Source organism: Citrus sinensis, chromosome 4, assembly GCF_022201045.2.
Source record: "Citrus sinensis cultivar Valencia sweet orange chromosome 4, DVS_A1.0, whole genome shotgun sequence".
NCBI classification, from domain to species: domain Eukaryota; kingdom Viridiplantae; phylum Streptophyta; class Magnoliopsida; order Sapindales; family Rutaceae; genus Citrus; species Citrus sinensis.
Window position 1 is genome coordinate 78,850 of NC_068559.1, and position 16,002 is coordinate 94,851.

At 30.9% G+C, this 16,002-nt stretch overlaps 2 protein-coding genes across 2 annotated transcripts; one reads left to right on the top strand and one right to left on the bottom strand.

Moving 5' to 3' along the window:
- Positions 1–1,973: 1,973 nt before the first annotated feature.
- Positions 1,974–4,487, bottom strand: LOC102627011 (DNA replication complex GINS protein PSF2). Its single transcript, XM_006486422.3, has 8 exons — positions 4,234–4,487; positions 4,058–4,132; positions 3,855–3,969; positions 3,587–3,686; positions 3,459–3,489; positions 3,288–3,377; positions 2,457–2,627; positions 1,974–2,304 (listed from the first exon to the last, which is right to left on the bottom strand). The coding sequence occupies exons 1-8, from the start codon at positions 4,279–4,281 to the stop codon at positions 2,284–2,286; spliced, it is 651 nt and encodes a 216-aa protein (XP_006486485.1). The 5' UTR covers positions 4,282–4,487; the 3' UTR covers positions 1,974–2,283.
- A 5,327-nt stretch (positions 4,488–9,814) lies between these two features.
- On the top strand, positions 9,815–13,018 carry LOC102626726 (triosephosphate isomerase, cytosolic). Its single transcript, XM_015532682.3, has 9 exons — positions 9,815–9,981; positions 10,127–10,202; positions 10,361–10,484; positions 10,609–10,693; positions 10,883–11,015; positions 11,875–11,969; positions 12,260–12,338; positions 12,556–12,638; positions 12,729–13,018. Exons 1-9 carry the CDS (start codon positions 9,943–9,945, stop codon positions 12,768–12,770), a joined length of 756 nt encoding a protein of 251 aa, XP_015388168.1. The 5' UTR covers positions 9,815–9,942; the 3' UTR covers positions 12,771–13,018.
- Positions 13,019–16,002: the final 2,984 nt, after the last annotated feature.

The window sequence follows — 16,002 nt, forward strand, 5'->3', positions numbered from 1 at the left end:
CAAAAATGTCAATCCGTCTCAATAAATTATGGGATGGGGTGCGTGTGAATTTAAAATGAATTGACAAACACAAGCAGCCTACTGGTCCCACGGCATGTGCAAATTAACACTAATTTTATAATTTCCATAACTAAGGGCGGGTTCAAAGAAAGGACCATGAGGTATGTTCTTGCACAATGACAAGAAATCCAGACTTCTTCCTATTTTAATATAAGACGGGATGGATTCTCTTCAATGATTTATGGTTGATTAAACGGACATTTGACACTAATTTTATCTTATTAAATGAAGGTAACCTCCCAAGTCCTAATTGTCTCGCGCTTGCCTAAGTGACTTTTTTTTTTTCAAAATTTAATTTATTAGAAGGGTTTCTGACATTTTTTTTAAAAAAAATTCAAAATTTAATAACTTAAATCTTATTAAACGAAGGTAACCTCCCAACTCCCCATTGTCTCGCGCTTGCCTAAGTGACAATTTTTTTTTTTTCAAAAAGTTAATTTATTAGAAGGATTGCTGACATCTTTTCAAAAAAATTTCAAAATTTAATAACATAAATCTTATTAAACGAAGGTAACCTTCCAAGTCCCAATTGTCTCACGCTTGCATAAGTGACGTTTTTCTTTTCAAAATTTAATTTATTAGAAGGGTTTCTAACTAGAAGTAGCTTAGGAAAGCTACAATTCCTCTATAACACAATTATTCAAAACCAAGACCGTGATGCCAACAGCCAAGCAACTACTGCGTATATAATCCCCAAGAAATATGTGAACTAGGGAACCCCTTTTTATGCTCAAAAGACGTGTAAAATGGATAATTGACAAAACAACTAGAAGGTTGAGGAGAGAAACAGCCAAAAGGTATTACGAGAAAGCATTGAAAAACATAAAAAAAAAAATACCTGCTAGATGTTTTGAACATAAATCTAATATGTCTAAGAAAATTAAGTGTGTCCAATTTGCATTTATTTGATCAAATACATATTTCAGGATCACTAAGTCTAGTTCAAGGGGGGAAAGAAATGACAATGTTTCCCAACATTTCAACAACTTATTACGGCTTTTATAATCTATATAAGAAGCTTTGAATTTTTGTCTTGCATTAGCCTTGAGAAATATTTCTCATAAAGCACATTAATCATCAAAGTTTCATAGTCATCAAAGTGGATTATTAGACTTCAATCAGCATTCCTTTTCCTTGCCAAAATTGAAAAAAATAATTTCTTCAAGCTATTGATTTGCTCAGGAACCAAGATAAAGGGGGGGGGGGGGGAATTACAAACAGATCTTGACATTTTGGCATTCCTCATGTGCCAGTGCCACGTCATTTCATGGAACCCTCTGTCAGTCTTCAGAGAGATCCAATGATTAAGATTACACGATAAAAAGTAAACTTTAGCCCCAAAATTTTCAATTCTACCGGTAATGGAAATATCCAGAGTTACATCCAGTCTCTAGACACAGTGGACCTGGACTCTAGTGCAGAAATGGTAGAGAAACCGACAATCCATGATAATTAACTAAACTTATAATAGTCTCCATCAAAACCGACTCAGGTTAAGTCCTGCAGGCTTTTGCCTTGTTTTCAAGAAATTAACACGAACTCAAAATAAAAAGAAAAAACCATGAAACAAACAGAAAGTAGGTAAGAAAATAACTAATTTTCAGCTCACCATCCACAATTCAACTCTACCCTTGCTGTATCTTTCTCCTATCAAGTCTTCTTCCTACCTCAACCAACATTTTATTCTTGTCTTTCCCTGCATCTAGGCTATTCACAATATGTATGAGCTCTGTAACACATCTCTAACCTCCAGAAAAGCAATTGTCTGTTTAATCTTTTCTTTTTACACCACGGTAGCCTCTTGCTTATTTAAACTCAAAAATTTGGTTTTCACATACAACCTTTAATGACTAATGCTAACATGGGTAATTGATATTTAATGATATACATGTGCAAGAGGCAAATACTGTCTCTAAACTCAGAACTTAACAAATTCAGGACCGTGTTGATTGTACTTAATAAAAGGCAATTCTCCATGTTATCCATTGGAATCTTTAACATTTTTCGTAGATGAATGTTTATTTGTAATATTAAAAAAAAAAAGATATCAATAAATATAACATCCCTTAAAGAAACACTGTGTTATGACAATTACAATGAGCAACGCACTTGATCAAAGAAAGGATCCATTGGAAAATATTTCAAGCTGTACCTTCTATGCCAGTTGACTGAAATCAATCATTTTCCAGTTCAGATGGAAGGAGATTAGAGGATTGAGATCAACTACCGTCGCTTCAGAGGTTGCTGTAGAACAAAAGAATTGGTCAAATAACTAAATGCCTTTTCAATGGGTAAATCTCATTATTCTTATATCGGCAGCAGACTGTCAACTGATAAAATCTGTGAGAAATAAAATGAGATTGAGAATGGAGAAAAAAGAAAGTGTGAGCCCATACTTTTTGTGCATTATTAGGCAATTGTCGCTGTCTAGTTACGTGTGACTGTCTATCAGATACACTATCTAAATCCACCAGCAGTACTGGATTATCATGCTTATAGAAAGCCTGTAGGGCTCTCACAACAAATGGACGAACTACATTCACTTCCATTGCAGACAGATGGGCAATCTGAAATACCATATTAGACATTTTAGAAGCAAGGTAACCAAAAAGAAAACAAATATAAATGCAGTTCAACAGTCCATGCTATAAATAATGGACACATGATTCACATAAATGTTTCATGATTTGCAACCCAGGGGAAATTTATGCAAGTATTTTGATAATTTCTCACTGACAATGTCTTGATAATCATCAAAATAATTATTGAAGATGCGCTAAACATAACAACCCTGACGTCTACTCCAGTCTATCAATTGGCTTGATGCTAATCTTCAGAGTAAAGCTGGCTCCACAAGATCATAAACATAACAAGGGAAGTTTTAATAATTTACACATTATCTCTGCTGTATAATTCCTCTCCATGGGGGAAAAAGTGCATTGAGTTTTATTTTGACAAGCGAAATGGGAGAAGTGCGATTCTTCAAGTTTCATAAAGAGGATTTCTTCTTGCTCTCCCCCAAGTTTCAAACACAAAACTTGTCCCTTCATGCTCTTCAGCCTTTTTTTTCAGCATTAAAAAATTCAAATTGTTTGCTTCTGTTTTTACATATATTCATTTTTGTCATATCTCTTAAATGATGATCAAAATAAATTCTATAAGGCTGCAAAATGGCAAATTGTAGTGATCACAATCAACAGATTCAGGACAAGAGATAAAAAACCTACCTTCACTGCAGATGTAGCACTAAATTTCTCTAAGTTCGTCTCAATTTTATGCAGTCGTACATCCCTGATGTCCTCAATAAGGGACCTCACCTAGGGGAAAAAGACTAAGGTTAACATCCTTGGAAAAACTGAAATGCTTTATCAAACAAGGTTTAAGACCTTCAAACTCACCATATAAATATCAGGAATGTCATCACGTGCACTACCACCCACAAAAATTACAGTCGTCATTAATATGGTCACATTTGAAAGCATTCAACCAATCAAACAAACAAACAAACAAAATAACTAATGCTCACTGGTCAAAAAGAAGTCTAGAGATCTCGATGTAATGGAAAGGCACAGCCTGAAATGTCCCTCGATCTTCTCTTTCTCCTTCCAAAACCTTTGTTAAATTTTCTAGACCACATGGAAAAAAAAATATGACAACAAATGAGAAACAATACATCTGAAGCTGAACATATTTCCTTTTCTTACTTTTGGCCCCAGATTATAAGACACCAGAAAATGCCAAATAAAAAAATTAAATCGAATAAACACAAAATAAACTCAAATTAAAATGCTCACCAATTGACATCCATTGAGGTGGCCGAATTGTGCATTTCCCTCTCTTCTTCAACGCAGCCGCAAGCCACAATGGCACTTTGACCGGTATTTGGGGGTAAAAGGGACCAAAATCACCCTGCAAACTCAACAAACAATTCATTTCAATATTAACAAGAACAGCGTGTTAAGCTCAACTCCAACAAGATGGTAAATTCGGGAAATACACAGATAAAATTTAGAGGATCCATTCTCATATTCGGCACAATCTCCACCAATTCATCTTCCGCCATAAACTCAACCTGATTAGAAAAAAAAAATCCAAAACCAATTACATCAAAACTTCTAAACTAAGGCCAAAATTTTATTTAAAAAAAATGTAAATTAGTGAAGCAATAGAAACCTCTGGTGGAGAAAACAGAGAGACGTGAGGATCAGATTGGCCGGCCATTTTTGTAAATAAAATTAGATCTGAGGTTTTCAAATTTGCGAGAGAGTTCAGAAAAATCGAAATGAATTGATGAAGAGTGAATGGGTTTGATTTGAGTGAGGATTTCGAATTGTGTGAAATTTGAGTGAAACCCTACTTTGTGTTTATGGTGGCGGGAAATGATGTCGGGGAAGGGTTTGGACATGAGATAGACTTTTTTGGTTTCCCTTTTTACCCTTCAGGCGGTAAAGATGATTTTAAAGTTAGCGGCGTTATAAAATAAATAAATAATAAAATTTTATATTGGCTATTATTTATCCTTTTTTCGTAATTTATATTAAAACAATATAAATTAAAGAGTGGGTGTTCTAAGCACATGCAAATATAATAAAATTTTAAGCACATGCAAATGGGAAGGATTCGAATGTGGGATTTTAAAGAGTGGAGTCAATAATTTACAACACCCCCTTGAATTCATCACTTTAATTACATATATAACTTTCAAGATAAGAAATAACTTTCAAGATAAGAAGTGATAGTGCAAGTATTTAAAACGGCCTCATTAAAACCTTATCAGCAAAATCTAGTTGGACAAAACTTGGTAAAAAGAAAAAGAGTATAATGCATATTTATCTAATATAACTGCAAAATTCTTCTCTTCAAAATATGCTCCCCTTAGCAAAATGCTACCTCAAATACCATATGTTAATTTAATTTGTTGAGTTAACACGTGCTAATATTGTGGATTAACTTCTCAAATATTTAATGCGGGCAAAACTTAGTAAAAACATTAGCAAAATTACCAATAAAGTATATTTGCTTAACCTTAATTTTCTTATCTTGTTGCAACTCATGAGTGTAAAAGAACTTTGGAGGAGATATGCTTAGTTCTATCTCCCTTGATATATTCCAATTTGAGCAATATAAGCAGCATTTCCTCATATATAATTGTTGAAACATCTGTTGTGAAAGTCAAATTATAAGTGCTTTGAATATAATGGATAATAGTCTGTAACCAAACACACTTTGTGCTTGATTTATCTAACACAAGGAACTCTAAGTGATTAGAGGAGGTGCAACGAAAGTCTACTTAGTCGATCACCATAAAATTGTCATGCTATTCTAAGTGAAAATATATCTTGCTTCTAGATGAGCTTTGTTGGGATTAAAGAGCGAACCTGAGTTTGCATAACCGGTAAGACCAAAATTCTCTATTGGTCCACTTGAATAAATTAGCCCCAAGTTCATCATTTTGCAAAGATATCGAAAGATATGTTTGATGTCGTTCCAATGTCGTCGTATTGGAATTGAGTGCCGCTGAGCTAAATCTTGCCAACAAGTTACAAAGAATGCAATGTTTGGTTAAATGCATTGGGCTAGGTACAATAAAACATCAATTGCATTTAGATATGGTACTTCTAAACCCAAGTATCTCTCCATCATCCTTTTTAAGATGGGAAAGATTCTTTTTGGGATCAAGAGACATAACAACTATAGGAGTGCTTGGCATATGAGCATTATCCATACTGAAATGCTTTAAGATTTTTTCAACATAAATAAATTGATAGATAAGTGCTTCATTTGTTTTATAATCAATCAGCAGACCAAGACAATATCTTGTTTTCCCCAAATGTTTAATTTTAAATTCTCTCTTTAAATATTCAACAGCTTTAAGAAACTCTTTGGGAGTTCCAACTAAGCCCATGTCATCAACATAAACGACTACAATTATAAATTTAGTTTCAGATTTTTCAATAAATACACACAGGTGAATAAAACCCTTCTTTAATCAAATATTCACTTAAACAGTTGTACACGTGCATCAATTTTTTTCAATCTATATAACAACTGTTGTAGCTTGATTGAACGCAGATTGTGATTTGTTAATTTATATGCTTCAGATATTTTGAATCCTTCAAGGATGTTCATGAAAATACTAGCGCTAATTGACCCATACAGATATGTAATCACTACGGTCATGAGACGTATATCAAGTCTGTTTGAGTTGCTAAAATGATTAAAAATTAAAATGTAATAAGATCCATTACTGAATAATACATACCCTCATAATTAATATCATGTCTCTGTGAGAAACATTGTGCAACTAGTTGTGCTTTGTATCTACTTATTTTATTATGTTCATTACGTTTTCTCATAAATATCCATTTCTATCAAATGAATTATATTTTTAGATATTCGAACTACAGGTCAAAAAACTTTACCTTTAGCTAGAAAAGTCAGTTGTGCTTGAATTATTTTTTTCCATTAAGGACGGTCATCCCTTTGTCCACATTCATCGACAGTTTGAGTCCCAAAATCATTTTCAATTTCAGTTTTTACTGTGAATAAAAATAAATTGTCAAAGCTTAGTTATTATTATCCTACATTTTCCTTGTATAAGTATAATCTTATTTTTTTTTTTCTCATTTTTGTGCTTTCATACTTATTCAGGAGTTACTATCACTTCAGAGACATATGTCTCTTCAGGGATCATCAGTCCATCTAGAACTGGTGATCCAAATGATGTGGGTACATTTATAGGTTAATTATCATTTTCAATAGGATCCTGATTTTTCATTCACTTCTTTTAACGAGCACTATTTTGAAACCAAGTGGTCTATTACGTGTCTGACATATAACAGATAACTCAGTTGCTGCTTTTAAACTTGATTGTTCAACAAGAATAATCACCCGAGCTGGTGTATTAGGAGCATGATTGTGTGGCTTTGTTACTTTTGTTATATCGCTAGATACACCTAGTAATTGATTTGCAATTTGTTGCAAATGTACTATCCTTCATACTTCATCTTTGCATTGACTGGTACGAGAATTTAAATGAGTTAAAACTTTTAAAGAAAGTTCATGTCTTACTTTCAGAGGTTTTTTTATCCCTCAATGATGAAAACATTGTCTCATCAAAGTGAGAATTCATAAAAGCTACAGTGAAAAGGTCACCAGTTAAGGGTTCAAGATAAAAAATTATTGAAGGTGAGTTGAAACCGACATAAATCACTTAATGACGTTGATGTCTCATCTTTTTGCACTGAGGAGATTATATAAAAATGTGCATAGCACAACCAAAAGCGAGTAATAGGAAATGTTAGATTGTTGAACAAGTATAAATTGTGATCGAGAATATAGGTCTGTCAGACTAGGTATAGTATTTACTTTTTCTTTAGATGATTTTATTTCAAAGAAATATTTTTTATCTTGAATAATAATGCGTGTGGTTGCACTATTAGCCAAGTATATATCCTCAACTTTCTTTTCCAAAATAGATAATTTATTTTTAAAATCTATAACTTTACATTCAACTAAAATTCATATTCGACATTAAGATTTTATATGAACATTAAGTACATATGATAAACCTAGCCCTAGAAGTAAAACATAGCAGCTTGGAATCTGTGTAAATTTGTGGTGTTTTTATTTGTGAATTTGTGATGTTTTTAGACTTGGATAGTTGGATTCATATTATTATAAATGTTTGATTTATGTTGTGATATTTTTTTTTTGGATTTTTTATAATGGTATATGTTATTCTAGATACTGAATTGTTGGTTGTTGAATTATGATTAGATTTTATTCGATAAACTCATTTAGTTTTTTATACTTAAATTTAGCATTATGCAGATCTAGATATCCAACAAATCTACCTGCAGTTCGCACAATATTACCACATCCAGATCTGTATACTTCTTTAAGGATCTGGATACGAATGCAGATGACAAAATATCAATGCGAATCCGGATGTTGATGTACCTATATTTGGATCTGGATCCGGATTTTACTACTCTTAGTTGGACTTGTTAGTCATAGTTAGGAGAGGAATTGTCCTAAGACAGGTGTTGGTCTTAAAAAAAAAATATAAGATGAACTTTATAAATTTAGTTTTTAAAATAATTTTTTTTTAAGATTTGACCCTGTAAGTTTAATAATTTAACAGTTTAACCCAATATTTTTTAAAATTTAACTCCATAAGTTTAGTTTTATAAAATTTTGGCCTACCTACAATTTTAAAGTAAGCTTCACTCTTAATCACAGCAACCTAATTTATAAGAAGGTTTGTGTATTCATACACTTGGATACTTTTAAGGGTTTGGAATTTGGATATCATTTTCATGTAAAAATAAAAATTGAAAGGTTTATACAAAATATATAATTACTCTCTAGGTATTTGATCTTGTTAACTCGTCATTATAAGGAATTTTGCATTTGAAAAAGAAAAAAAGAAAGTCCTACAAAAAGAATTTTAAAATAATCCATGAGAATATTAAAAAAAAGTAAAATATAATAAAGTGGTGTGAGTAGAGATAGCCAATGAGTTGTGCCATGTCGGCCCCGCCCATTAAAGGAAGGCCCATGCGCACTCATGATCATGTCATTCCGTGCCCACTATTTGTTTCGTGTCGTACCATGGCCTGCCTAATTTGTTTTGCTTAGGCCTAGCCCAACATATGTGTCGTGCTCACTCATGTCATATCGTGGGCCATGTCATGTCATACTTAAGAAAAAAAACATGATTAGCTTTTTTTTTAAGAGCGCATGCCAAGTTGTTGGCGTACTTTTTCAAGTTTATGTACTTTTTTGGGTTTATGTGTTTTTATTCAAATTTGATAAAATCAAAAATTCAAAACTCAAGCACATATTCAATAATAATAAACTAATAATAGTAAGAGAATGTAATGTTAATTATTAAATTTGACCATACGATATTAGAATTCTTTTTTAATACTTAATACCAACAATAAGAATAAATTTTTCTTAAGGGTTAATTTAATTTTTAACTCGGACTTATATAGAGTTATAGATTATAGTTTATAATAATATTAATACATATTTCTAAATCATAATATTTATAATTTTATTTATTAAAATCATAATATCAATTATTTTATTTAATAAATTATAAACATAAATTAATTATAGTATTTTTAACTAAGAATTAAATAAATTTAGAAAATTTGCACTAATAAAATATATTAAAATATTCAATTTCAAGTTATTTGTAAAATTATAAAACTTTAAGTTAACTTTCATTAAAAAGTAAGACGTATTTATTGTATTTTTTTTTTCGTGTCATTCTTTAATTCATCTCTAATCATACTGTGCTTTTAAGTCGTACGTGCCTAAAATTCTAAATTCGGTGCTTATCATATCGTACATCATATCCCATCAAAATATATTTGTACCGTATCGTATTGTACGAACACGTGTCATTTCCGTATCGTATCACGTGCCGTTCGGCCCTTTCTCTACCTCCAAGTGTGAGTAATCGCTTATTGACTATTGTTGATTATGAACATGAGTCGTGTTGCGATAGTAACTAAATGCACGACTCACGAGTAGCACAAATGAAAGCAAACAGAGATAAGCGAGCCCATCACGTGATCTTTCTTCTCACCACCCACTCATTCCGTGCCTTACAAACCCGTGGGCCACAAAAACCATTTGCTATCCGATTCTGATAGACGATTTCCTTCTCCTTCATTGACAGACTTACCCTCCTGTGTGCTGCTCATTTGCTCAAGACTCCAAAAAAAACATATTCCAAATGCCAGGCCATAACTGTAATTTGAAATTAACTAAAAATTTCATATTAACTTCTCGATATTTGTTCGAAAGCCCAAACAAATAGAAAATAAAACATAACACACACACCGACACACGCACTCGTCGAACATGGGCAGGAAGTTCTTCGTCGGCGGTAACTGGAAATGCGTAAGTTTTCGATCACTTGCTATTGTTCGTTATATTAGTTTGAGCTGAATTTGATCTATGAAATTATGAGATCTGTTGAGCTGAATTTATTATTAGTGTGATTATTGAATTATTTGTAAATTTTGGCTCGAATCTAAAAATGTAGAATGGAACACCTGAAGAAGTGAAAAAGATAGTGAGCGTACTCAATGAAGGTCAAGTTCCATCTTCTGATGTCGTTGGTAAGTTATGTCGTTTAAATATTTACTGCTTTTTTATCTCTTTTTTTTTTGTAAAAATTTTTTTTAAAGAAATCTTGTTATGGGTTAAAAGATTAATTTTAAATGGCGTTTTGTTTGTTCTATAATTTAAAGTGTTGATAACTTTGATGCAATTGCAGAGGTCGTTGTTAGCCCTCCGTTTCTGTTTCTTGGACTGGTGAAGAGTTCGTTGAGGCCTGATTTTCATGTTGCGGCACAGAATTGCTGGGTCAAGAAGGGAGGTGCTTTCACCGGTGAGATTAGGTATGATATTCATTAGTCATTGCGTTTCATTTTGTTTTATTCTATTTTCTTTCTGAGGATGGCATTTTTAAACAAGAACTTTTTTAATTGCAAATTTACAGTTCATTGCCTCATGTATGTGCAGTGCGGAAATGCTCGTCAATTTGGGTATTCCTTGGGTCATTCTTGGTCATTCTGAAAGGAGACTCATTTTGAATGAATCAAATGAGGTAAGCTATATGGTTTATGACACAGTTCCAAACTTACCTACTGTTTGATAATTACGATTTCAAACCCTTCTTCTTGTCATTCTAAAAGGAAACTCATGTATGTGCAGTATGCATTTCATTTACTATTCTTTGTTTTCTTAACATTTGCTACGATAACATTGACTTTGTGACTCTTTTTATTTCTTTTAGTTTGTTGGGGATAAGGTTGCATATGCACTTTCTCAAGGTTTGAAGGTGATTGCTTGTGTTGGTGAGACACTTGAGCAGCGTGAAGCAGGATCTACTATGGATGTTGTTGCTGCACAAACTAAAGCAATCGCAGGTACATATTTCATTGCCATGCACAGAGCTTCTTGTGCAGTCTCGCTGTCTGCCGTTTTAAACATTTATGTTCTTCAATTTCAAACCATGGCCATCATAGGGTCTTTTGAAATTGTTTATAACTTTATTTGTGATTTGTTTCTTGTAAAAGAATAAATTGTTTATTACTTTAATATGTTTTAGGGGAATACATGTGTTAGGTGGATTCACCTTCTTTTTTTTTTTTTTTCATATGATAATTGCACTTTCTACCTCTTCAAAGTTTATTATTGAGGGAAATGTCCTTACGCAATCAACCATGTTTATCTTTTCAACAAAGAATATCAGTAATTATTTCTCATTGCACCATATTTCATGATCTAGTGTTGTGCAGATTCTCAAGAGAAATTTCTTGTTTGGTATTTATCACAAGGGTTAAATTGGAACGGTTGTTTATTTGTATTGCTCTAACACTTCAGTCTTGCATTTTGGTGCTTATTCATCATAATTTCATCATATCAACATATCTACAGTTTTTCAATTGTCTTGGCACATCAGTGGTTTATCCTTAATGCTTTTACTAGAGGTGCGCACTATATGTAGAAAATTATGTCTTTGTATTGGCTCTTTTGTTTGGCCATGACACTATACAGATGAATGATATTTATTGTATGCTAAATGAAATCTGCTTCAGCTTTTACTTTTATTATTACACTGATTTATTTTCTCAATCATTATTTAAATGCATGTAAATGTTTCTGAATGCTGTCAAGCTTCAACTTAGATGCTAATCGTGATAATATATAATAGTGATGATTTTATTTTTCTCTCATTTTTTACTAATTATATCTCCCTCAATCATTTTTCAACTCTGGTGCCAGATCGAGTCTCAAGCTGGTCAAACATTGTTTTGGCCTATGAACCTGTGTGGGCTATTGGAACTGGGAAGGTTGCCACTCCAGCGCAGGCTCAAGAAGTAAGTCCTCAGCCTTCAGCTTATATGTTGAAGTCATTATCATATATCAACGGGATATATACATTTTTTAGAATAATTGGGTATATTTGTCCTTGCCTAATTTTGGATTGCCCACTCATCTCGGCCAACTCTTTTCAGTTATTTTCCACTACCCTCTTTGTGTATTTTACCATATCAATTCTTAGGTCATAGTTAATATGCTGATTTCTTGTGCTAGATGGATTTCCTAAAAAGTTATCAATTGGTAGTGGTGATTGTTTTCATACTAATTTTACTGTTCTGTATAATAGGTACATTTTGAACTGAGGAAATGGCTTTTTGCAAACACCAGTCCTGAAATTGCTGCAGCAACACGGATCATCTACGGAGGTATCTCTATTAATGTGTCCCATGTTCTAGTCCACTTGCTATTGTCATTCGGTTGTTTTTATAATGTGCAATATGCGCTTTGAATTATTAATTCTTCAATCATCCCCTTAAATTGAAATATAAAGAAAGCAGCAAATAGAATAAATGCTTGTAAAACTTATTTGTTAACATTGCATTAACCAAAGTTGATGGATTTTTCGTTGCATAACTATCTAAGGATCCGTAAATGGTGCAAACTGCAAGGAATTGGCTGCACAGCCTGATGTTGACGGATTTTTGGTTGGTGGTGCTTCGTTGAAGGTATTGCTGGCATTTCTAGATTTTTCTCGTCTGTTCCTTGTATGCTTTAGTATTATTGTGCTAATACTTGGTGCCTCTTTTTGTTTTCAGCCGGAGTTCATTGACATCATCAAATCTGCTGAGCTGAAGTAAAATTCTTGAGCTTTATTTCAAGGGCAGTTTGCTGATGAAGTATTTACTGTTTGTGGATATATAGAATACGTTTGGTATAATTTCAGAATTACTTTTGTTTTTGATAAGCGCGACCAACTGAAACCTTTTTTTAAACTTTTTTAATTATCTTTGTTTCCTAAGTGTTGGAGTTGAATAAGTCTTATGTAGTGTTTACCTGCTGCAATGGGAGTTGGGAGTGTAGATTCCTCCGCTTTAGTTTTTTCTTATTCATTTGAGGAGTAGAGTAGGAGTTTTACACTTTTACTCTATGGGTCCTACTCATATTTTAGGTAAGGAGTGAGATTTTCACTCGCATTTTCCACTCTCACCTCTTCTTTTTTTATCCTTCATTTATTAAATATGATATAATTTATATTTATTAAAATTATATAATGATACATTTATTTAAAAATAATAATATTAAATTTATTTAAGTAATATAATTATATTTTTTAATAAAATTACATTTATTAAAAATAATATAATCATATTCATAGAGAATTGATAATATTATTGTATACTATTTTTATTTGAAAATATAATATTATTATATTTATTTAATATTAATAATAATAAATAGTTTATTCTAAGGAAATATTAATTTTGTACTATATTATTAATAGTAATGATTCTTTTGTGTTGTTCTTATTAATAATTTTTAATTTTCACAACTAAAATTAAAATTAATAAAAATTATGATTCACATAATTAAGAATTTTAGATAATAATTATTAATTTATATAATTAAAATTAATAATAAAATAGATAGTTTATTTTCTAAATATATTTTATATTTACTTTGTAATTAAAAATACAATTCATTCCCAATCTAAAATAATGTAAACAAATAAATGGGATTCTAATTTTTATTTCATCTTCTCATTTTAGTATAAATAAACAACTTCTAGTCTTACTCTTTCAGGATTGCTACCCGTGATTTCTAATTCGGAAAGTAAACTTTACCTTAATAGTTGTTGGATAGGTTGGTAAAATTAAATTTACTACCTGTGGCTTTTTTAATTTATCTCTAATAGCATGTTTAAAAACTATAGCCGTTAACTTTTATATCATTAATAAATAATAATTTTTTTCAAAGAAAAAAAAATAGAAATGGAAGAAGAAAAAGGAAGCAGCATGTATTCTTCAAAGTTTTTAATTTCTCTAAATGACGTATGTCTAGAAGTAGTCAACTTCAGGTCCTACAATACAAACCTTAAACAGATTCATTAACATGCATTTTCATTTGGCAAAAAGAAATTACAAACAAATTATACACAGCTAGCTTAATTAAGTACCCAATGGTATATGGTAAGAGTGTGTTTGGCAATTTATATTATGCAAACTTATGTATAAGTATAACTGTAATTTCTAATTTTATTGCATTGCATTAAAAAGATATCTAATGCAATAAAGAGCATAAAATAAACCCATGAGTAGAGTTTAGGTTGTATTGCATTAAAACATTATTCATATTTTATTTAATTATTTTACTTTAAATATGTAAGCAGTTTTGAATTATTTTAATCATTTGTTACTTATCAAAATAATATATTTGAAAATAAATTTAAATTAAATAATTATATTCAACGTTAATAAAAAAATTAATTTGAAAATTTAATATTATATTGCATTATAATATAATACAATATAATGTTAATTTATGAATTTCATTTATGTTATGATAAGTGATATATAGAAATAAAATATATTATAATATTCTATTATGTTATAATATTTAAAAAAAATGTAATGTAATGTTTTTCATTTTTACTATTTGATAATAGTATGTTATAAAATTATTTTTATGTTATAAAAAAATTATTCAATAATCAATTTCAAAAAATTGATAGTATAATACTAAAATATTAATAAATTTAAATAATACTAATGTAATTTTAATATTAATATAAAATGATATTACAAAATATTATTATATACAATACAATCCACACCACACAAAAACAATGTGTGCTATCCCTCCTAATGCAGAGGCCAGAGGGGTTGACGTTCAGTGCCGTAGGTCAGAAAAGGAATGAGAGTTGAGAAGGAAGAGGAAGTGACATCTACTTCTTAGATCATGAAGTGGCGAGTTTGATGATAATAAATTCGCCACCATATGAAGAGCCACTGGCAACAGCGCCGCCATCGGAACAGTGATGCTGACGATGAGACAAAATCACTAGTAAATGTTTCTTAATTTTCTAAAATTAAAATATTTTCTATATTTTTGTTGTGAGGGTATATTCGAGAATAAATATTTTTATTTAAGACATTTTTGTATTTATTCACTTTTAGTTTGAAAATTGGATAAATGGTTTGGATATTGGATATCCATCTAATATCCATGTCCAAAAGGCTTTGGATGGATATTATTCAATCCAATTGGACCGGATATATAAACATCTATTTTGGATGGCCAGTTAGCCATCCCTAAACCTCAAGCATCCCACAATAGGTGGCAAAGTTATTTTAAGTAAACTATCTAGTACAAGCCTCTAGTTATTTCTATAATTTTTTATTATGTTCACATTTTTTGTTTAGTTACTTTACTACAATTATTTTTAGTGTTTAGATGTATTGTTGGTTACAATTTTATTGTACTTATGAAGTTGCATAATATTTCTTACCAGTGGCGGCGGCACGACGCTACATTTCACCCCCCTTGACTTTTTAAAATTTACAAATTTAGTTAGATATTTGTCCCATTTTGAATTTGATTTATCAAGAAAGTCCTTGCTAAAATTTAAAAATAACTAATATATTAAGTATTTATTTTTACACTTCCAACCACAAAGAAACATTGTATTTTGAAGTTTTTCCAGCCCTAACTCTCCTCACACACACACACACACAAAAAAGAAACTATTTCACCTCACTAAGTTTATCCAAATGATTTTTCTTTAATGAGTCTTATGGCACTTAAAATTCAACTTAATATTTACATTGTAGAAGTGAATTCTAATAACAAATTTTTAAAATTTGAAAGGAATTGATAAGCTAATAAGAAAAATAGTTGATACTAAAAAGGATAAATTATATTCACTAATTTATTTATTGTTTTAACTAATTCTCATAACTATAGTAAAAAAAAAAAAATGGCTATGAATTTTGTGAAAAATCATCTATGAAATCATATGAGAGATCAATGATTGAGTGATATTATTGTTGTATATAAAGAAAAAGATTTACTTTGTATTCTAGATGATAAGGT